This window comes from Callorhinus ursinus, unplaced genomic scaffold (assembly GCF_003265705.2).
Source record: "Callorhinus ursinus isolate GAN/ISIS: 27379988/994484 unplaced genomic scaffold, GSC_fseal_2.0 scaffold8, whole genome shotgun sequence".
In the NCBI taxonomy this organism is placed as follows: Eukaryota; Metazoa; Chordata; class Mammalia; order Carnivora; family Otariidae; genus Callorhinus; species Callorhinus ursinus.
Genome location: NW_027397070.1, coordinates 42,922,966 through 42,945,936, shown reverse-complemented (window position 1 = coordinate 42,945,936; position 22,971 = coordinate 42,922,966). Strand labels below are relative to the sequence as shown.

The 22,971-nt window shown below is 38.9% G+C and overlaps 1 protein-coding gene and 1 pseudogene across 2 annotated transcripts in view; both read left to right on the top strand.

Annotated features, from left to right (window-relative positions):
- Positions 1-1,972: 1,972 nt before the first annotated feature.
- Positions 1,973-2,665, top strand: LOC112822731 (ragulator complex protein LAMTOR1 pseudogene; annotated as a pseudogene).
- Positions 2,666-3,925: 1,260 nt separating this feature from the next.
- Positions 3,926-22,971, top strand: part of SYNJ2BP (synaptojanin 2 binding protein) — a 35,748-nt gene continuing 16,702 nt past the window's right edge. For both annotated transcript variants that reach the window (XM_073895436.1, XM_025869784.2), the window contains exon 1: positions 3,926-4,116. In XM_073895436.1, the coding sequence (XP_073751537.1) occupies positions 4,053-4,116 (64 nt within the window). In that variant the 5' untranslated portion in view covers positions 3,926-4,052. The remainder of the gene's footprint in view (positions 4,117-22,971) is intronic.

Below are 22,971 nucleotides of genomic sequence, written 5' to 3'. Positions count from 1 at the left end.
TAGCTCATGCCCACTTCAGCTCCAGCTGCCCCTCCAGGGTAGCCCTAGTGTGGAGTGCCCTGGAATCACCCAGCCCGAGCCCACCACAGCTCCAACCAGCCAGTCAAAGTCAAAAGGCATGTGTAGTCTACACAGTGGATATTCCCATACAAACCCACTCCCTCAAGACTGGCAGAGGTTTGTTTCGCCTAACCCCCAGAAACAAACACAGAAGCTCAGACAAAATGAAGAGACAGAGGAATATACTCAAAATGAAAGAATAAGACAAAACTTCAGAAAAAGAACTAATGTAATAGAGATAAACAATCTACCTGATAAAGAATTCAAAGTGATGTTCATAAAGATGCTTACCACATGAGAGAAGACTGAATGAATTCGATGAGAACTTCAATAAAGAGATAGAAAATATAAAAAAAGAACCAGTCAGAGCTGAAGCAAACAATAGCTGAAATGAAAATTAATCATTAATTGAAGAAGAGATAAAGAATTTTCCAGACAAACAAAAGTTAAATGAGTCCATCACCACTAAACTGGTCTTTTTTTTTTTTAAGATTTTATTTATTTATTTGAGAGAGAGAATGAGATAGAGAGAGCGCATGAGAGGGGAGAGGGTCAGAGGGAGAAGCAGACTCCCTGCTGAGCAGGAAGCCTGATGTGGGACTCGATCCTGGGACTCCAGGATCATGACCTGAGCCGAAGGCAGTCGCTTAACCAACTGAGCCACCCAGGCACCCACCACTAAACTGGTCTTACAAGAAATGTTAAAGAGACTTCTTTAAGTGGAAAAGAGAAGACCATAACTAGAAGTAAGAAAATTATGAAATAAAAACATTTCATTGGTAAAAGCAAACATATAATAAAGGTAGTAGATCGATCACTTATAAAACTAGTATAAAGGTTGAAAGACAAAAGTAAAATCAATTATATCAAAAAATGAGTAAAGGGATTCATAAAGAGATATAAAGTATGATATATATATATATATATAAAACATGGAGGGGGGAAGTATAAATGTGCTTTTAGAATGTGTTCAAACTTAAGTGACCATCAGCTTAATATGGACTGTTACACTCTTAGAATTTTATATATGAACCTCATGGTAACAAACTGAGAACCTATGATAGATATACAAAAAATAAAAAGGAATCCAAGCTAACACTAAAGTCATCTATCACAAGGGAAGAGAGTAAGAAAAAGGAGCAGACAACTACAGAAAGCAACAAAATGGCAACAAAGTACATGCCTGTCAATTAATTACTTTAAATGTAAATGGTCTAATGCTCCAATCAAAAGACAGACATAAGGTGATTGAATACATTTAAAAAAAAAGACCCATCTGTATGTTGTCTACAAGGGACTCACTTCAGGCCTAAAGACACACATAGACTGAAACTTATGGAAAAAGACATTCCATGCAAATGAAAGTGAAAATAAAAAAGCTGAGGTAGCAATACTCGTATCAGACAAAATACTTTGTTTACTTATTTTTAAATTTAAATTCAATTAATTAACATATAATGTATTATTAGTTTCAGAGGTAGAGGTCAGTGATTCGTCAGTGTTATATAAAACCCAGTGCTCATGACATCACGTGCCCTCCTCAATGTCCATCACCCAGTTACCCCATCCCTCCACCCGCCTCCCCTCCAGCAACCCTCAGTTTGTTTCCTATGATTAAGAGTCTCTTTCGGTTTGTCTCCCTCTCTGATTTCATCTTGTTTTATTTTTTCCCTTATGATCCTCTGTTATGTTTCTTAAATTCCACATATCAGTGAGATCATATGATAATCATCTTTCTCTGATTGACTTATTTCACTTACCACAAAATAGACTTTAAAACATAGAGGAATAAGGGCAACTGCATGCTCTGGGAAGGGCTAGGTGGGGAGGCGGGTGGCTGCTTGCTGGATGCAGCCACAGGTCATGTGACTGAAGGGATCCTAACGGATGCCGGCCCTCCTCCCCTGGCCTGAGCGCCCAACAGGACCCCAGCTATGGGGTGCTGCTACAGCAGCGAGAACGAGTACTCGGACCAGGACCAAGAGGAGCGGAAGCTGCTGCTGGATCCTAGCAGCCGCCCTGCCAAAGCCCTCAAAGGAGCTGAACCCAACTACCACAGCCTGCCTCCCACTCGCACAGATGAGCAGGCCCTGCTCTCCTCCATCCTTCCTAAGACAGCCAGTAACATCATTGACGTGTCTGCTGCGGACTCCCAGGGCATGGAGCACTACAGCACCCGCTTGGCTGTGCTGAGCCACAGCCTGACCCACTGGAAGAAGCTGCCGTGGCTGCCATCTCTCACCAGCCAGCCCCACCAAGTGCTGGCCAACGAGCCCATCCCCTTCTCCGACTTGCAGCAGGTTTCCATGATAGCTGTTTATGCCTACAGGGCACTTTCTCAGATCCAAGTGGATGCAGAAGAGGAGCTGGTTGTACAGTTTGGGATCCCGTGAGGAGAAGGATCCTTGAACAAACTCTTCTCCTCTCTTTGCCCCATCTCCATCCTGCCTCCTGGCTCCCGGCCTCTCTGCGGCTCACACAGTACCCTAATGTGCTACTAATCACAGAGAAGAGTGTGGAAGACGAGAAGAGTGAGGCTGGAAGCCTGTGCAAATGAAGATGGAGCAAGGAAGGGTAGAACGATTTGGGACTGGTGTTCAAAGCCCTGGCCAGAGATGGGGTGGGGGTCAAAAGGTTAGGGCCTAGGGTGCCTGGGTGGCTCAGTTGGTTAAGCGACTGCCTTCGGCTCAGGTCATGATCCTGGAGTCCCGGGATCGAGTCCCGCATCGGGCTCCCTGCTCAGCAGGGAGTCTGCTTCTCCCTCTGACCCTCTTCCCTCTCGTGCTCTCTATCTCTCATTCTCTCTTTCTCTCAAATGAATAAATAAAAATCTTAAAAAAAAAAAAAGGTTAGGGCCTAGTAGGTCTCCACAGACACTGGAAAAGTGGAGGTACCACTGTGAGGGTGACCCCTAGGGGGCGTATGGGACCCCCTTCCTACCTTCTCTTGGCCTCACTCCTGTCTCCCTCTCCCTTGACTCGGTGCTCACATGCACCTCACTATGGTTTGTTACTACAATATTATTGGCTATATTCCCTATATTCATTACATCCCCATGACTTACTTATTTATAACTGGAATTTTGTACCTCTTTATCCCCTTCACCTATTTTGCCCACCCCCCAATCCCTCCCACTCTGTTAACCAACAGTTTTTTCCCTTTATCCATGAGTCTATTTCTCTGTTTTGTTTATTCGTTTCATATTTCTTCATTGATGATTTGCTTTTCCCATTTCTATTTCCTCTCTTCTCTTGATATTCCATTCTCACTTATTTAGACTTTACTTTTTTCACTTACGATATACTGCTTTTTATTATGATCATTTTATCCACTCATTCAATCAACATGTTGAGGAGGCTTGGAAGTGAGGGTGGCATGAGTCAAAGCTTTAAGTACCTGCTTGTCATAGTTTTATTTTTCCTTTGGATCGTGGCAATTAACTAACACAGGCGGCCACTACAGGGGTGACATACCGAAGAATGTATACAGCAAACTGTGTTAAGTCCTCTTACACGAGAACGTGCATGGAATGGACTGTATTTGCCTGGCTCTATAAAAGGGTGAGATCTCCTCTGGAGTCGCATTAGCGGATTGCCTGCGACGCCCCTCCTAATCTGAATAACAGAACTTATTTTTTCCCTCATGTTTGTAGCGGTTTTCTGAGATGTCAGGAGATTTTATGTTTAATTTCTCCTCGCCAATATCAATTAATTTGTGTCTCCGACCTTTACGACCCCCGCCCCCAACGGTAAAGTAGGACGGTAACCGACTCGCCGCCCAGCTCGCCGTGCGTGGCGCGGGCGGACGAGAGAAGCCGGGAGAACCACGACTCCCAGCATGCCCTGCGCTCCCAGCGCTCCCGGCTTCCTCTTCCGGTCTGCGGGCTGCTGAAACCGGAAGTGCGGTGCTGTGGGCGCCCCGCGGAGATTGGTTCACCTTCACCTGCGCGAGCCCCCGCCGACCCAGGTGGGAAGCCAAAAGAGCAGTGAGACATGAACGGAAGAGTGGATTATTTTGTCACTGAGGAGGAAATCAATCTTACCAGAGGACCCTCGGGTATGTGCGGCACAGGTCGTCTCCGGGAGCAGGGTGCTTGAGGTTGTAATTGCAGAGCGGACACCTCTCCTGCTGAGCGCGATTCCTTTGGCCTTGGAGCCGGCAGGCCCCAGCCTAGAGGTTCCCTGCAACGCTCTGAGCACGTAGAAGACTATATTGGCATCCATCGTTAGCCCGACCCGGATCTGAGGAATCCACCTCATTTTTCAGTCGGATTATCACATGTATTTATAGTCAGGAAGGTTTCGCGTGCTAATAGGCCTAGAAAGTTCTGCCCCAAAGCCTGCTTTTTAACACCACACCCCTCCTTCCGTTGCCTACTTTATCCCTTTTCCTGTGAGACTGTTCAGTAAAAATGGGAGCGTAAACGGTGTTGAGTAAATGCATAGCCGTTTTCTTGGTGCTAGAAATCCCTCCCTCCTCCTTTCCGTTTTTGGGAAATTAGAGTGTCAACTGGAATGCTAAAACGGAAAGAAACCTTACAGATTTGCTACAGCACTTTTCAAACCTGGTTGTGCCTCAGAATTACCCAGGGTTTCTCGGTTTTGCTTTAAAAAATATGTTAATTCCAAATAAAATCTTTCTTAAAAAATGTTAATTCCTAGGTCCCATCTCTAGGAATTTGGAGTCAATGCAAGTTTTGTTTGTTTGGGTTTTTTTTTCTTTCTTTTTTTTAAAAAACCACGTCCTGTGACTCTGATACCGCTAAATCCTCACTTAGTCCTCAGTCAGCTTTCCCCTCGAACCTCCCCGTTTCCACCAACGCTGTCTCTCCACTGGGCTCTTAACGCTACTTATGTGCAGCCTGCCTTGGGTTTTGTTGCCTTCCCTTTACAGCTGTCTCGTGTATGGATTAAGAGCTTTAGCTTTGGGATTATGTAGATCCATCTGGTATCTAACCTCTTACTAGAATTTTGACATTGGTTGACTGACTTTACTGGTAGAAGCTATGCCTTAGTTTCTCATCGGTAAAATGTGCCTGTTAATAGACCCTATACTTCATAGGGTTATGAGAATGAAATGAGTTAATCTGTGTGAAACGTTCAGAACATGGCCTGACACCTGGAAAGCACTGTTTGTTTGCTACTGTTGTTATTGTTGATAGATGAATAACTAGATTAGTACAATAAATCCTGCTAAATACTGTTTTTCCAAGTCTTCAGTAACTCATCAAGTACTATGAGCTCTAGTTCTGAAATGTTTCTGTAAATCTGCTCCTTTTTGCTCGCCGCTCCACTACCTACAACAGTCCATCATCTTTCCTCATGTGGAATTTTGCAGTATCTTGACCACCACTTATAGACTATTCTTCATAAAGTATAGCTTTCAGAATCATCCATACTTTGTCTTTTTTTCTTGTTACACAAGATTGGAAGTCAGCTTTACTTATGGAAATGTAATTCATTCTAACCTGCATAATTTAGTGTCATGCTTCATAGGAGCTCCTAAACGTTTGTTGAATGCTCATTCAGTATGCCAGTTCTTTTAGATTCATTTTTCCTATTTTATGTAAATTTCTCGTTCTCTCACTCTTAATATTTATTGACTTTTGAGGCTAATACGGAAAAGTATTGTTAAGCCAAAAATCTGCTTTCCTGTACTTTTCATCCATAGGCACTCTAGGGCCAGTTAAAACAATGCTAGTTCCTTTTCTGATTGTCCTGCAAGTATTTAAAGTTGTTCTGCTCCTGTTTTGTCTGTTTCCTCTATAGCCTAGGTATCCCTAATTATAATATTAGCTGCCTTGATGTGATTTGGGATTTAATTCTTGTCTCTTAAGAATTTCACGTACTTTGACATGGTTCTTTTGCTGTGGCATCCACAATATTTCCAGGATCTCCTGACTACAGCAGAGCAGTACTCTGATACTATCTTGTGTGTTCAAGTCACTGAATATTTTTTTAAAGTTCAGTGTAATATCACTTCACATTTTTTTGGTGTTTGCATAGCAGGGTTGACTAATGTTCAGCTCACCATTTGCGAAAGTTCCTGATCCTCTTGATCTTGCAGACGTAAAGTTCCTGGTGTTGACATTTTTCTGAATCATTGGAGTTAGAACAAACTTCATGGTACTCCTTAAGAAGAGTAATTATATCTAGCTAATATATTTCCCCCCAAAGTAGTTTAGTTTCTATAGTATATGTGTGTTTATTCACAATGAGTATTTATTCATCAGGTGACTCCTTGAATTTTCCTGAGTATTTTCAGGTCTTACTCATATAGGTTGGTAAACCTAAGAGTTTAGGAGAATAGAGCCACAAATTTAGGATTGAACTGGGATAAAAACAGTCATTTGACGTTTGCTTGCTTCAGTTAACAAGAGAATATTTCAAGTTTCTGTTTATCACCTCTCAAAACTAGTTACCTGGTATGTTGTACTTCTAAGAAGTCTCACATTCTGATTCAGCTTTTCTTCCTGTGTCATCTTGAGGGAAGCAGTCATTTATCACCACCAGAAACTTCCACTAACTTCGGTAGGCTCATAGAGATCTTTTGTTCTGTAGAAGAAATATGAAAAGCCTCTAGTTCTGAATATGCATTTCTGTTTGTAGGCAACATTGTCACTCTTTATGTACAACTTCCTATGCAGAGACCCAATAGTTTAATCAGATAACAACAACAACAAAAATGTATATTCTTTTGCACTTTTGTACCTGTGTTCTGCCAAGGGCAAGAGTCTTGGGATATTTTCAGTGTTTGGACCCATTTTGTAAGGTAAGTGAACTTATTCTGTCTGATCATGCTTACTGCAAGGGAAAGAATGAAATCTTGGGGAAGTTATGACAAAGAAGTGAGTATCTGGGGAGGCAGAAAGAAGCTTGGCATGTAGCATGGCATCTCTCCTATTCCTACCTCCTCAACTGTTTAAGGCGACACTTAGGCTGAATGACTTTGGAGGTGTCTTCCACTTCCAAGAGTTGATGATTTTTTTGGCGCATTCCACATGTTATTTTATGATTCCTGCCATTTTGGACTAACAGTGGGTGATCTGAAGAATTGTCAGAGGCAGTGGTCACAATTTCAAATGGCTTCAAAGGCTTGAAGAGTTCACCTTTTATCCTTTATGGAACACTGTTGATCTTTCTTCTTTCTGTGGAAGTTCAGCTTGATTACAGTCTCTAAGCTTCCCACATTGTCCTTTATCAAATTAAGAGTTCTTAATTTTGAAAAGACCCAGTCACTCTAAGAAGTATCACAAGAATCTAATCTAGCTCCCCCCACCTCCCCACCCCACTGTAACAGGTAGAGATTGGCCGTAAAGACAACCTTGTGACCGCTGGGTGTTGACATTAGGATTCCTTGTTTCAGGACTGAGGCCTCAGTGAGTTTCAGCAGGTTGCTCCTGATACATTATCTCTAAAGAAGGAAGAGAATCTCTATTTTTCTACTTTTTTTTTGCAGAGGATACTGGGTTGGTATGATGTTTTAGTAATGAATAATTGGGGAGGGTATTATATTTCTGGCCCTGTGCTAGTTACTTTATATTTTAACTCATTTAATCTTCACAGCAACCCTGAGTGCTAAGTGATTCATCCACATGATTAGATGAGGAAATGATCTCTCAGAGAGGTTAGGGATTTGTCCAAGTTCTAAAGCCGGTAAGTTTAACCTAGATCTCTTAATTCTACTATTCCATATATTACCTCCCAATATAGTAGCCATGTCTAAGGAGTTGACTGCCAACCTTTCTCCTGGCCTTTATTTGATTATATCATGCCTTAAGGATTTGAAGCATCTTAAATGACTCGCGCAGTCCACAGTGGAAAGTTTTTATAGTTTGCTATTGATAGAGCTGAGAGCATGTCAAGGTAAGAACCTAAAAACAAGAAACCCCATTAAGTCCAAGCATTTAAGTCTCTACAGATTGGTCATGTGCTTTGCATTTGACCTTGAGACTGTTGTTACGTTTTCTGAACTGTTCATTCATGTACCAAATAGATCTGAGCCTAAGATGCTATATCTATCTCTTGCTTGCATGAAGTCTTACCCTCATGGAATTTACATTCCAATGGAGACATTACATTCACATGTGAAAAGTGAAATCTCAGTGCAAAGGATGGTTAAGGACTATGATGAGCATGGATGTTGTCAGAAGACAGAGGAAGTATGGCAGGGAGTGTGACCTTGTGCTGGAAAAGTCCGAAGAATGGAGCCATTGATAAGGGCCAGACTCATCAATTACAAGGTAGAATTTATGTTGGTCTTATAGACAGACCAGTGCCAGGCACAGGCAAGGGTATGGCCTAAGCAGTAATAGAAAAGAGAAAATTAGTAAAGCATATTCTGAGGTCAGTGAGTATACCAGCCTGGATAGAAGGGAGGGTTCATTTAGGAGACTGAAGGGAGATGAAGTTGCTGAGGTAGACTGGATTATGAAAAGTTCTTAATGCTAGTGTGGAAACTTAAGCTTTCTCTAAGGTTCCATCTTGATTCCTTCCCCTTCCTGTTCATTGATTAAGACAATTCAAGAGTCACCTCCTCCAGGAAGCCTTATATAGTCTAGCTGCCTCCTTGTTATGAATATCATACATCATTTATTGAATGCTCCTCATGTATTGCTAAACTAAGCACTTTGTTTCATGTACTCCCAACAAGGAACAGTTGAAATGATTATCCCATTTTACAAATGAGAAAACCTTGACTCCTATGTCACGCAGTTCTTTAAGAGGTAGAGTTAAGAATCGGGTTCAAGTCTATGTGACTTAAAAACCTAGGCTCTGAACCTTCATAGAAAGTTTTTGTTTTCTTTAGGCTCCAACTGGACTCTGTGCATATCCCTGTCTTAGTGTTTATTTCTATATTTGCTTCCTTATTTGTGTCTCCTCCCTCTACTTCACTCTGAGCTCTTCTGATCCAAAGGTATATACTTCATCTTTTGTTTTCCTAATGCCTTGCTGGGTATAACACAAAGTGGTGGGTAAGTGTTCATGAAATGACTAGGAAAACTGATAAATGTCAGAAAAATAGAATGTTGTTAAGTAAAGAGAACCAGTAACGTTCTCTTTCAGCTTTCAAAACGTCAAACAGCGTTCTCCACTAACTTTAAGAATGAATTTGAACGTAATGCGTTCTAATGCATAAGAAACTAAGATTCAAGAAACAAGGAGATGGAATAGCTAGAAAATCACATAGGGTGAGAAGTGTGTATTATACAAGTCTCTAAAAATTGCTTCAAGGATCATTTTTGTTAATATTTTTTCAAGACAATCCTTAAGAATAACTGTAAAGTAAAACATCTAGGAATTACGTTGGAGAAGTAGAAAGGCAAACTGATAGATGCTGAGCTATAGAAACATTTTTTTAAAGCCATGTGACTAGGCAGAAAAGTCATCAATGACTGTATTTGAATAAGTGCAAAATTCTTGAGGAAAAAGATCTAAGATGATAGAATAGGAACAAACTGTTGGTTTCTGGAAAGTCAGAAATAAAGGGAAACTGTTCTTAAAAACATTCATTTAGTGTTTACTATGTGCCTACACTATGATTAGGAATCATAGATACTAAAATAAAGAATAAAAGATCCCTACTTTTAAGAATTTTGCAATTCAATAGAATAATTATTAATTATGGTAGGCATATGGCATAGTACCTTCAAGAGGTAGAATAACCAAATAGCTATGGACCTTCATAAGATATGTTCTGTTCCTTGTAGAGTCAGACAAAAGACTCAAGACTGTATTAAATGTCTTTAGGAAATGTTTCGGAAACAATTTAGACAATATCCTCCTCTTGTACAAAACTATGGTGTATCCATTCCTACTACAATGTACAGATTACCATATTTGGGGCAAGAAGCAGTAGAGTAAGAGAAAGTTGAAAAGAGGGCAGTGGGGGAGGGTACAGATGGTAATATGAGGTAAAAATGAAGAGATTGAAACATTTTGAAAGCAAGGGAGCAGATGGAGACATGATCTAGTAGAGAACTGGCATATACATTCAGTGTTTGAACAAAGGCTTATCCTGAAATGAGAGATTAAAATAGATATTTCAGAAGTAGTTGAGGAGCTGTTGATTAGAAGAAGTTATTGTAAAGTAACCAGAATGTTTTTTTGGGGTTTCACTGGGAGACAGGGTCAACCGAAATTGAAAGTGTGCCCTGAATTGTGAGCTGGGAGTACAGCCTTGAAAAGGTAAAAACCACAAAGTCGCATAACTTGTTTTGAATAAATTATAATGGTGCTGGCAGAGTTTAAACTGATTATCTAGTGCAGGATTTGCTATTTAATTAACAGGTGTTACATTATCTCTCTTTTGCCCAAAGTAGAAGGATGTGTCCAGTTGGCAAAAATCAAAAGCTCATGGTGTTCTGAGAATTGAAACAGGAGAGTGCATAGGGCCTACTTCCTCAATGTCCTTTGCACTCTATTTTGAGTGACTCTTAGCAGTGCTTCCTTCATTTTGAATCATCTTTTACAGAGCAATAAAAAGAGGCCCAGATATACATCCTGGCAGGTACTGCCTGAACCATCTTTGGGAGGCCATATTCTGTGTTGCCCTTGTTAGATGGAGCACTGTGATAGAGAGGGACTGGCCACGGGCATAACATGTTTTTGGATTGTGGCACCATCTTTATGATCCGTCATTGTTAAAGATTTTTTCTCTTTCTCTTTGTCAATGCGTATTTACTTGTTCATGTCTTTTGGAAGAGGTAACAAAAAGCAAGTGATGTATTTCATCTTTGCAGCAGAGGATTTCTGCAGAGCATAATAGTTTTGATGAAAAGATGCCTCCTCGTTTCATCTCTTGAGTTACTCATTTGAATCATTCATTCATTCTTTCAATCCACATATATTTATTTTTTGCTAGATACTGTGGCTACAGAAGAGAATTGAATTTTAATATAATTGCAGTGAGCAGCAGAGCATAGTGACTAAGAGCCAGAATGCTGAGTAACTAGCTGTGAGACCTTGGGCAAGTTACCGAACTTCTAAATGCCTCATTTTCCTTAGATGAGAGTATTAATCAAAACTACTCATAGAGGGGCGCCTGGGTGGCTCAGTCGTTAAGCATCTGCGTTCGCCTCAGGTCATGATCCCACGGTCCTGGGGGTCCTGGGATCAAGCCCCGCATCGGGCTCCCTGCTGCGCAGGAAGCCTGCTTCTCCCTCTTCCACTTCCCCTGCTTGTGTTCCCTCTCTCACTGTCTCGCTCTCTGTCAAAGAAATAAATAAAATCTTAAAAAAAAAAAAACCTACTCATAGAGTTGTGAGACTTAAATGGATTTGTTTGTTTTACAAATACTTTTATATTGTAGACTCTGTACCAGGCACTGTTCTAAGCATTTTACCAAAAGATAACTCAGTTTATTTAAAGTGCTTAAATGGTGCCTGCCATTACCACTGCTATGTGGAAAATAGACTTCAGTAGGATAAGAGGTGAGTCATCCAGGAAAGGCAGGGTAACCTGTGTTATAAGAATTTTAAGGTCATTGACCTTTTCCTTCTATATTTTTCTTTTTCTTTTGTGTTCCCTTTTTGGGTTATGAAAAAGCTTGCTAGAGTCTCACAGAAACATTTTTAAACCTTGCTAGATTTCCTCAGAACCGGAAATGTAGGAGTTCCTGGCCTGGGTGTTATTTCCAGTGGCATTAACAGTCACTTCACACCAACTGAGGTCTGTATATTTACAAGGTACTGTATGGGCACAGGAGATAGAAAAATGAACAAAAGCCAGTTACCTGTGCACGGATGTTCATGGCAGCTTATTCATAATTGACACTAATTACTGCAGTCGGGTAAAGAGATAATTAAACAAGTAATTACAGTGCAGTATGTTTCCAGGCAAAGGCAAGAGGACAAAGTCATAGAGATATGGAACGGCTGTGTGCGGAAAAGGGTGAAAAACAGGGAAGTAGTAGTTATTAATTAAATATTTTAAATGTAATTCCAGTATAGTTAAAATACAGTACAATATTAGTTTCAGGTATACAGTATAGTGATTCAGCACTTCCGTACAACACCCAGTGCTCATCAGGGCAAATGGACTCCTTAATTCCCCATCCCTGTTTCACCCATCCCTCCACCCACCTCCCCTCTGCTAACCATCAGTTCGTTCTCTAGAGTTAAGAGTATGTTTCTTGGTTTGTCTCTCTTTTTTTCTCCTACGATCATTTGTTTTGTTTCTTAAATTGCACATATGAGTGAAATCATATGGTATTTGTCTTTGACTTATTTCACATAACATAATACTGTCTAGCTATATCCATGCTGTTGCAAATGGCAAGATGTTACTCTTTCTTGTGGCTGAGTAGTAGTCCATTGTATGTATATATACCACTTTATCCATTATCCTTTATCAGTCTGTGGATACTTGGGCTGTTTCAGTAGTTTGGCTATTGTAAATAATGCTGCTTGCTCTAAACATAGGGATGCATATATCTCTTTGAATTAGTGTTTTTGTATTTTGGGGTAAATACCCAGTAGTGTGATTACTGGATCATAAGGTAGTTCTATTTTTAACCATTTTTTTTTTTTTTTTTTTAAGTAGGCTCCACGCCCAGTGTGATAACCCATCTCGGGGCTTCATCTCCTGACCCTGAGATCAAGACCTGAGCCGAGATCAAGAGTCGGACGCTCAACTAACTGAGCCACCCAGGCGCCCCTATTTTTAACTTTTTGAGGAACCTCCATACTGTTTTCCACAGTGACTGCTCCACTTTGCATTCCCACCAACAGGCAAATGTTAATTTTTTTAAAATTAAGACTTTTATTTATTTAAAGCATTGTTGGTTTCACAGCAAAATTGAGGAAGGTATAGAGATTTTCCCTATGCCCCCCATTGCCACATATACATATCCATCAACAGTGACAGTTTTATTTCTTTCTGATCTTTGTCTTTTATTTCTTACTGTACCGACTAGGACCTCCAGTATAGTGCCAAATACTAGTGGAAAGAGTGGACATCCTTTTCTTGTACCTAGTTTTAGGGATGTTAGTTGTTTGTAGATGCTTTTAATCAGACTTAACGTTACCTTATATTGTTAGTTTGCTGAGAATTCTTATCATGAAAAGGTGTTGACTTTTGCCACCTGCTGTTTCTGCATATACTGAGATAATCATGATTTTTCCTTTACTAACTGCTGAGTTTGTTCGTTTGATTGACCAGTGTTAAAACTACCTTATATTCCTTAGGTAAACCCCACATTCATCCTTTCTGTATATTGCTGGATTCAATTAGTTAATGTTTTCTTGAGGATTTTTGAGTCTATGTACATGAGTAATATTTTTCTGTAGTTTTGTTCTAATATATATTTCATATTTTGGTATCAAGATCTTGTTTGCATAAAATGGGTTGAGAAACATTTTGTGAAATTACTGAACATATTGTGGATTTTTTTGCATAAGGGAACGATTCCTTCCTTAAATGTTTGCTATAATACACCAGTATAATATTCTAGGCCTGAAGTTGTGGGAATATTTTTTTATTATGAATACAATATCTTTAATACACTTGGAGATATTTTTAATAGATATGAGGATATTCAGATATTCTATTTCTTCTTGAGTCAATTTTGATAAGTTGTGGAGTTTTTTTGAAAGAATTTTCCCGTTTTATTGACAATACCATAATTATTCATAATATTCCCTTATCCTTTTAATATCTTTAGGATATATAGTGATAATCCATTTTGTATTCCTGAAATTGGTAATCTGTAAATTACGTTTTCTGGATTAGTCTTGCTAGCAGTTCATCAACCTTATTAATCCTTTCAAAGAACCATCTTTTGGCTTTGTTAAGTTTTTTTGACTTTTATTATTTTCTTCTTTTACTTCCTTTAGGTTTAATTTAGTCTTCTTTTTCTAGCTTTTTTTTTTTTAAGATTTTATTTATTTATTTGAGAGAGAGAATGAGATAGAGAGAGAGAGCATGAGAGGGGGAGGGTCAGAGGGAGAAGCAGACTCCCCGCCGAGCAGGGAGCCCGATGCGGGACTCGATCCTGGGACTCCAGGATCATGACCTGAGCTGAAGGCAGTCACTTAACCAACTGAGCCACCCAGGCACCCTTTTTTTTTTTTTTAAAGATTTTATTTATTTGACAGAGAGAGAGACAGTGAGAGAAGGAACACAAGCAGGGGGAGTGGGAGAGGGAGAAGCCAACTCCTGCTGAGCAGGGAGCGTGATGCAGGACTTGATCCCAGGACCCTGGGATCATGACCTGAGCCGAAGGCAGACGTTTAATGACTGAGCCACCCAGGTGCCCCTTTTTCTAACTTCTTAAGATAGAAATTTAAGTCATTGATTTTATACCTATTTATTTCTTCTGTGAGCATGTAAAGCTATAAATTTCTCTCTAAATGTTCCTTTGGCTACATCCCACAATTTTTAATATATTGTGATTTCATTTTCAGTGTCATTCAACTACAGTGTGTTCTATATTCCCTTATAGTTTCATCTTTTACTCATTGGTTATTTGTTTTCCAAACACTGAGGGAATTTTTTCAATATCTTTTTGTTATGGACTGAATGTTTGTGGCCCCCGGCCCACATTCATATGTTGAAGCCTTAACCCTCAGTGTGACAGTTTTTGGAGATTTGGAGATTAGGCCTTTACAGAAGTAATTAAAGTTAAATGAAATCAAGGGTAGGGCTCCGATCCTATAGAATTAGTGTCCTTGTAGAGACCCAGAAAACTCTTTCCCTCTCTGCACATGCACAAGAAGCACATAGTGAGATGGTGGCTACCTACAAATCAAGAGGAGGCCTCAGTGTGAAATTTTCCTAACTATACTTTGATTATGGTCTTCCCAAGCCTCCAGAACAGAAATTTCAGCTGTGTGGTCTATGGTATTTTATTATGGCAGCCCAAGAAAACTAAAACAGTTATTTTTGCTGATTTCTAATTTATGTCTATCCTTTGAAATTTAGCAAGACAGACTTATGGAGCAGCCTATGGTCCATCTTTGTGAACATTACCTGTGCATTAGAAAGGAATCTTATTCCATAGTTGTTGAGTGTGTTGTTCTGTAAAGATAAATTAGGTTAAGTTGGTACGTAGTGTTGCTCAAGTGTTCATTTTTACTGATTTTTCTGTCAACTTGTTCTATCAGTTACTGCGAGGGAAATGTTGAAATCTACAGCTGTCATTTTTTATTTGCCTTTTTCTCATTTCAGTTTTTGCTCCATAAATATTTAAGTTCTGCTATTTGGTATGTTCATATTTAGTGTTTTAATGTCATCTTGGTGAATTGACTCCTTTTTCATTAGGAAGTGTCCTTTTTTGTCCTCTGTAATATTCCTTATTCTGAAGTCTACTTTTTATGATGTTAAAAGGGCCAGTCCAGCTGTTTAATATATCTATGTCCATCCCTTTCATTTTAACTTGTGTTTACCCGTGTATTTATGATCTCTGGTGCTTTCATTCCTTTATATAGATCCAGTTTCTGTTCAATGTTATTTTTCTTTTGCCTGAAGGATTTCCTTTAACATTTATCATAGTTTAGATCTGCTTGTGACAAATTGTCACAACTTTTGTTTTTCTGAAAAAATACTTATTTTGCCATTCGTTTTTTTTTTTTAAAGTTTTATTTATTTATTCATGAGAGTCAGAGAGAGAGAGAGAGGCAGAGGCAGAGGGAGAAGCAAGCGTCCCGCCTAGCAGGGAGCCCAATGGCGGGACTTGATCCCAGTACCCTGGGATCATGACCTGAGGCAAAGGCAGATGCTTAACCATCTGAGCCACCCAGGCGCCCCTTGCCACTCTTTTTGAATGCTATATTCACTGGATGTAAAATTCTAAGTTGACTTTTGTTTTTCTGTTAGCATTTTAAAGATGATGTTTCATTGACTTAAGGCATGTATAGTTTCTGAGGAAAAGACTATTGTCATTCACATCTTTGTGCCTCAGTACATATGTGTCCTTTTTTCCTGTGACTACTTTTAAGATTCTCTGTATATCTGTTTTTGCGGAATGTGGTTATGATATACTTTGCTGTTTTTTTTCTTTTCTGTTTATTCTGATTGGAGTTTGTTGAGCTTAGATCTGTTTGTGTAAATTTTTCATAAATTTGAGCCAATTTTTTTTTTAATTTTTAAAAATTTATTTGAGAGAGCAGAGCAGAGCTAGCAAGAGAGAACACAAGGGGCAGGGGAAGAGGGAGAAGCAGGCTCCCCGCTGAGCAGGGAGCCTGATGTGAGGCTCAATTCCAGGACCCTGGGATCATGACCTGAGCTGAAGGCAGACACTTAACCGACTGAGGCATCCAGGCACCCCAAGCCGGTTGTTTCTTCACCTATTTTTTGTTTCCCTTTTTCCTCTTCTTCTGGAACTCCAGTTATATATTGCTATTTTCTATATGTTACTGTGGTTTCCCTTCTAAGTCTTCGGGTTCATTGATCTTTTCTCTTATGGTATCAAATCTGCTGTTAATCACATCTGGTATATTTTTTCCTTTCAGACATTGTAATTTTCAAATCTGTAAGTTTCATTTTTTAAAAAATCTTCCATTTTCATACGTACATCAGTGGAACAGAATAGAGAGTCCAGAAATAAACCCATGCATGTATGGTCAATTAATTAATGACAAAGGGGCTAAGAATATACAATAGGGAAAGGCTAGTCTCTCCAAAAATGGTGTTGGGAAAACTAGACAGAATGCAAAAGACATCTAAACATGAACAAGAATGAAACTGAACCACTGTCTTATACCATATATAAAAATCAACTCAAAATGGATTAAAGGCTTGAAAAAAATCTTCCATTTTGTCATTATGTTTGACTTTATTTCCACGTAGTTATAGTAGCCTTTTAAACATCCTTGTCTGCCTATTTCATCCTTTATTATTTCTGGCTGTGTTTCTAATGACTAATTTTTCTCTTGATTATGGGTCATGTTTTCTTGTTTCTTAGCATGTTAATTTTTAATTAGATTCTGGATGTTGTGAATATTACATTGTTGCATGTCTGCATTTTGTTTTATTACATTACCATTATTAATGTTACAATGTTGAACTTTGTTTTAGCAGGCAGTTAAGTAACTTGTAGATGGGTTTGACCTCCTGAAGGCTTGTTTGTAACCTTTTCTAGGTTCTAAAGTAATATTTACTTCAGGTATAGTTCAGCTCTGCAAATGAGGTATGCTCTAAGTGAGTGTCCACAGAATTTTCAAGTGAATCATTGAGGATTTCCAATCTGGCTGGTCAGAACTTGAAAGTCTCCTTGCATTTTGTGAACTCTGATAATTATTCAGCATGCAACTTCCTAGTTTTTGTTTTTCCAGCTTTGTGGAGTTTGACTCAACATATGCATGGGCCAGTACTTGGTTAAGACTCATGCAGATACTTGGATCTCTTTTTTTCTGCCTATGTTCCTCCTTTCCAGAACTTTGCCCTGCAACTTCCAGCAACCTCACCCTCTCCAAACTCTAATCCCCATTTCATCAACTCAGTGAAGCTGCTAGGTTTTGCTTGGGTCCTGCTCCCTGTGGTTGTGATCAGAAATTGCCTCCACATGGAATACTCAGGTGATCATCAAGCTACACTGTTTTAATTCAGCAACATGTTAAAAGGAATATGTGCCATGACAAAATGGGATTTATTCCATGAATGCAAAGATGATTCCACAAAAGAAAATCATTTGAAGTAATACAACATTTTAATAGAATGAGGAAAAAAACCAACATGATCATCTCGGCAGATACAGAAAAAGCATTTAAGGATATTCAACATCTTTCCATGTTAAAAAAACAAAGTAGGAATAGGAGGAAATTTCCTCAACATGATAAAGGCCATGCATGAAGAATCCACAGCTAACATCATACTTACGTAAGCATGAAAGCTAAGATCAGGAACAAGATAAGGATGTCTGCTTTCACCACTTCTGTTCAACGTGGTATTAAAAGTTCTAACCAGGGCACCTGGGTGGCACAGTTGGTTAAGTGTCTGCCTGCAGCTCAGGTCATGATCCCAGGGTCCTGGGATTGAGTCCTGCATTGGACTCCCTGCTCTGTGGGGTGTCTGCTTCTCCCTCTGCCTCTGTTCCTCCCCCACACTCATGTGCTCTCTCTCCCTCTCTTTCAAATAAATAAAATCTTTAAAAAAATAAAAGTTCTAACCAGAAAGATTAGGCAAGAAAAAGAAAGAAAAGGTATACAAATTGAAGAGGAAGAAGTAAAATTGTCTCTATTTACAGATGGATGACTTGATCTTACATGTAGTAAACTCTAAAGGTTCTACAAACAAACAAAACCTGTTAGAATTTATAACAAATTCAGCAAAGTTGCAGGATACAAACTCAACACACAAGATCAGTTTAGTTTCTCTACATTAACCATGAACAATCTGGAAAGGAAATTAAGTAATTCCATTTACAGTAGCATCAAAAACAATAAAATACTTATAAATAAGTTTAAGGAGGCAATAACTTGTACATTGAAAACTACAAAATTTGACTGAAAGAAATTAAAGACATGAATAAGTGGAATTATATTCCACATTCATGGATTGAAAGACTTAATATTGTTAAGATGACAGACAATACTATCCAAAGCATTCTGCAGACTCAGTGCAGTCTTTGTCAAAATCTGATCAGCCTTTTTGCAGAAATAGAAAACCACATTCTGCAATTTGTATGAAATGTCAAGGGAGCCCCCCCCCCAGTAGCCAGTGCAATCTTGAAAGAATGAAGTTGGGGGACTTACAACTTCCTGATTTCAAAGCTTGCTACAAAGCTACCGTGTTCCAAACAGTGTGGTAGGACAGGTGTATAGAGCAATGGAGTAGAATAGGTGGCCCAGAAATAAATCTTCTATATGGTCAAATGATTTTTGAAAGGGTGCCAAGCCCATTCGTTGCATTGAAGGACAGTTTCCAACAAATGGTGTTGGGAAAACAATCTCCAAATGCAAAACACTGAAGTTGGATTCTTGCCCTGCATCACTACAAAAGTTAACTAAAAATGCATCAAATACCTAAATGTAAGAGATAACACTGTATGTCCATTGATTGATGAATGGATAAAGAAGAGGTGGTATGTATATATAATGGAATATTATTCGGCCGTAAGAAAGAATGAAATCTTGCCATTTGCAATGACGTGGATGGAGCTAGAGTGTTATGCTAAGTGAAATAAGAAAGACAAATTTTGATTTCACTCATATGTTGAATTTAAGAAATAAACGAGCCAAGGGGAAAAGTGAGGCTAACCAAGAAACTGGCACTTAACCATAGAGATAAACTGATGGTTACCAGAGGGGAGGTGGGAGGGTGGGATGGATTAAATAGATGGTGGGGATTAAGGAGTGCACTTGTTACAAGCACTGGGTGTTGTATGGAAGTGTTGAATAACTATGTTGCACACCTGAAACTAATATTACACTGTATGTTAACTAACTGGAATTTAAATAAAAACTTAATAAACAGGATATCCTCCCCCCCCCGAAAAGATCTAACACTAAAACTCTTAGAAAAAAAGGGGAAATATTTACAGTTTTGGGCTTGGTGATTTTTTGGATATAACATCAAATGCACAGGCAACAAAAGAAAAAAATAAATTGGGTTTTACCAAAATTAAAATTTTGTGCATCAAAAGAAACTAAAGAGAGTTAAAGATAACACACAGAATGAGAGAAGATATTCACAAGTCATATATCTGTTAATGGATTAATATCCAGAATATATAAAGAACTCTTATAACTCAACAACAACAAGACCAATTCAAAATAAGCAAAGGACTTGAAGGACATTTCTCCAGAGAAGATATGCAAATGGCCAGTAAACTCAAGAAAAGATATTCAACATCACTGGCCTTAGGAAAGTGCAAATCAAAACCACGATGACATATCACATCCACTTCATATCCACTAGAATGACTATTCTCCAAAAGACAAGTGAAAATAAATAGTATTGGCGAGGATAAGGGGAAATTGGAACCCTGGGCGTTGCTTGTTGGAATGTAAAATGATGCAGCTGTTGTGGGAAACAGATGGGCACTTCCTCAAATTGTCAAAAAAAATTGCCGTGTGATCCAGCAATTCAGTTCCTAGGTAATTGCCCAAAATAATTGAAAGCAGGGACTCAAACAGATGCTTGTACACCAATGTTCTTAGCATTCATTATTCACAGTAGCCAAAATGTGGAAACAACCAAATGTCCATTGACAGATGACTGGATACACAATATGTAGTATTATTCAGCTTGTAAAAGGAATGAAATTCTGATACGTTACAACATGGATGAACCTGGATAATACTATGCTAAGTGAAAAAAAGCAAGTCACAAACAAATATTGTATGATTCCACTTATACGAGGTATATAGAATAGGCAAACTCCTAGAGATATAAAGTACAATAGAGGTTACAGGGGTGAAGAAGAGGGAGGAGTTACTGTTTAATGGGTACAGAATTTATGTTTGGGATGATGGAAAAGGTGTAGATCTGGATAGTGGTGATGGTTGCACAACATTGTGCATGTACTCGATGCCACTGAATTATACATTTAAAAATGGCTAAAAAGTTAAATTTTATGTTACATATATTTTACCACTAAACAAACAGCGAGTTTGATTGACATCTAGGGAGAATTTGTGAGATTATCTTGGGATAGAAAAAACCTGCAGGTTGATAGTGGGGAAATAGGGTGTTTGTCAGTCTGGTGTTCATATTCAACAAGTGGCTACCATTGTTGGTGTTAATGGACTGGTTTTTTTTGTTTTAATTATGTCCAAAATTATTATTTCCAGAATAATATATAATATGGTTAAACATTGTTTTTTTTTCTTTTACTTTATAACTTTTAGATTTTATAGAGAAGAATATAAAATAAATGAAGGGTTTTTCCTTTTTTTACCTGAAAGTAAACAATAGGGACCCTGACTAAGGTGACAGAACTCCAGAATGACCAGTTCTTCCTCTGTAATATATTACTTTTGGAAACTGTTCTACAACCATTATTCCAACACAGACAGGTTGACTCCCGAGATAGGCAGCATTGCTTAGCAGACTTTTTTTCCCTAAAGCAGTTGTTTCTATTTCCTACAAAGCTACAGTATGGCAAAATGGTTTAAAACTCACACTTCGGAATCAAATATCCTGACCTACTGTCTTGGCTTTGTGAAGAGCTGTGTGACCTTTTGTAAAATTATTTAATCTCTTCATGCCTCATCTTGAAATTCATCTGTAAAATGTGAGTAATAATTCACGTGTCTGTTGAGAAGATTAAACGAGATAATGAATGTAAAGTGCGTAGCATAGTACCTGGTACATATTAAATGCTCAATAAATACTAACTGTTGCTTCTGCTGTTACTGCTCTTCTGCATAAATAAGCTCAAGGTCCAGACCTGGAGATGGGTGGGGGGTGTCCACAAGAAGGCATTTCTTGTTTAACTTTACAAAACTCTGTATACAAAGACATACTTCTTTTCTCTCCCAGTCCTGTGGTGGCATCATTCTTACGCTGTCTTTATACTTTTTTGCATTTAGACGTCTCTTCCAAATTACAGACCAAGCACCCATTTTAATCTTACCACATTTAAAAAAAATTATTGACACGTTATAACCAGAGTTCACTATGCAATACTTCTTCATTCCCTCACTTTTTAAAAAGTCTATTGAGTCCCAGTCTTTTTCTTTTTACCTCTCCCTTCATCCCCTTTTGGATTATAGATGCTGAGAGCTGAATTATATCCTTTAGCTCTGTCACACATTGTCATCATCAGTACCTGCAAGGTCCCTCCCTGGTTTTATTTTTACCCTTCATCCCTAAACTTCATCCTGTATCTTTCCCCCAGAGGCACCCATTCTAATGTGTCTCTGCATGTCTTTAAATATACATGCACTTTTGTAAGTAGGTAATACTGTTTTGTGTGCTGGGTTTCTAATTTATAAGAAGGTATTGTGCTATTAATGTCAACATTACATTTTAAAACTCTGTTACCTTATATATGATTATTCAGATCTTCTAACTCTTAACCAAATTCTAGTTATCTATTCCCTAAAGGATAGACACCTAAATTACCATCAGTTCCGCCCTACCACAAAGCATGCTGCAATTAACATTCTTATATCACCCTTTTTTTTTTCTTACATTACCCTTTATAGATAGGATGGTCACATTGGTCTAAGATGAGATTTTAAATTGAAGGGGGCTATTTTAATTATACTGGGACAGCAGGTATATATCAAGACTCCCATGGGGCGCCTTGGTGGCTCAGATGGTTAAGCATTTGCCTTCGGCTCAGGTCGTGATCCCGGAGTCCTGGGATCGAGCCCCAGATCGGGCTCCTGGCTCAGCGGGGAGCCTGCTTCTCTGCCTCTCCCCCTGCTCATGCTCTCTCTCTCTCTCTCTCCCCCTGTATCTCTGTCTCAAATGAATAAATATTAGAAAAAAGAAAAAGACTCCCAGACAAACCAGGATATGTGATCTACCCTATTTATGGAAGATTTTCCTAGAACACAGTTGATAATCAGCAGATACATACTGGGATAGCCCTTCTTCAGCGTATTTCCAGCTGACATCTGTTGCAATTGGTTGGTGCATGTGGTGGACTGACTGTTGCATATTTTAAATACCACTTTGGCTGGAAACTCTTCATGACCAGGCTGTCTGGGGCACGAGTTATAGGCGTTAACTTCAGTAAGTTTGAGTTCCAAACCAGTCTTGTCCTATTACTAGATGGATGGACTTTTTATCTGTCTTATATTTCACATTGGTACTGTGTATTTGTTAATCTTTTCTCTGTCAAACTATCCGATTTGGGGTGGTAGCAGGCACCACTGTTGACAACTACGCTTGTAGTACTTTGTAGGTCATAAGGAATTTTTCAGATTTTATGTTATTGGACCCTACCAATTACCTTTTGAGGTAGAGAGGGCAGGATTTGTAATCCTTATGTTACAGAAAAGGAAACTAAGGATCAGTG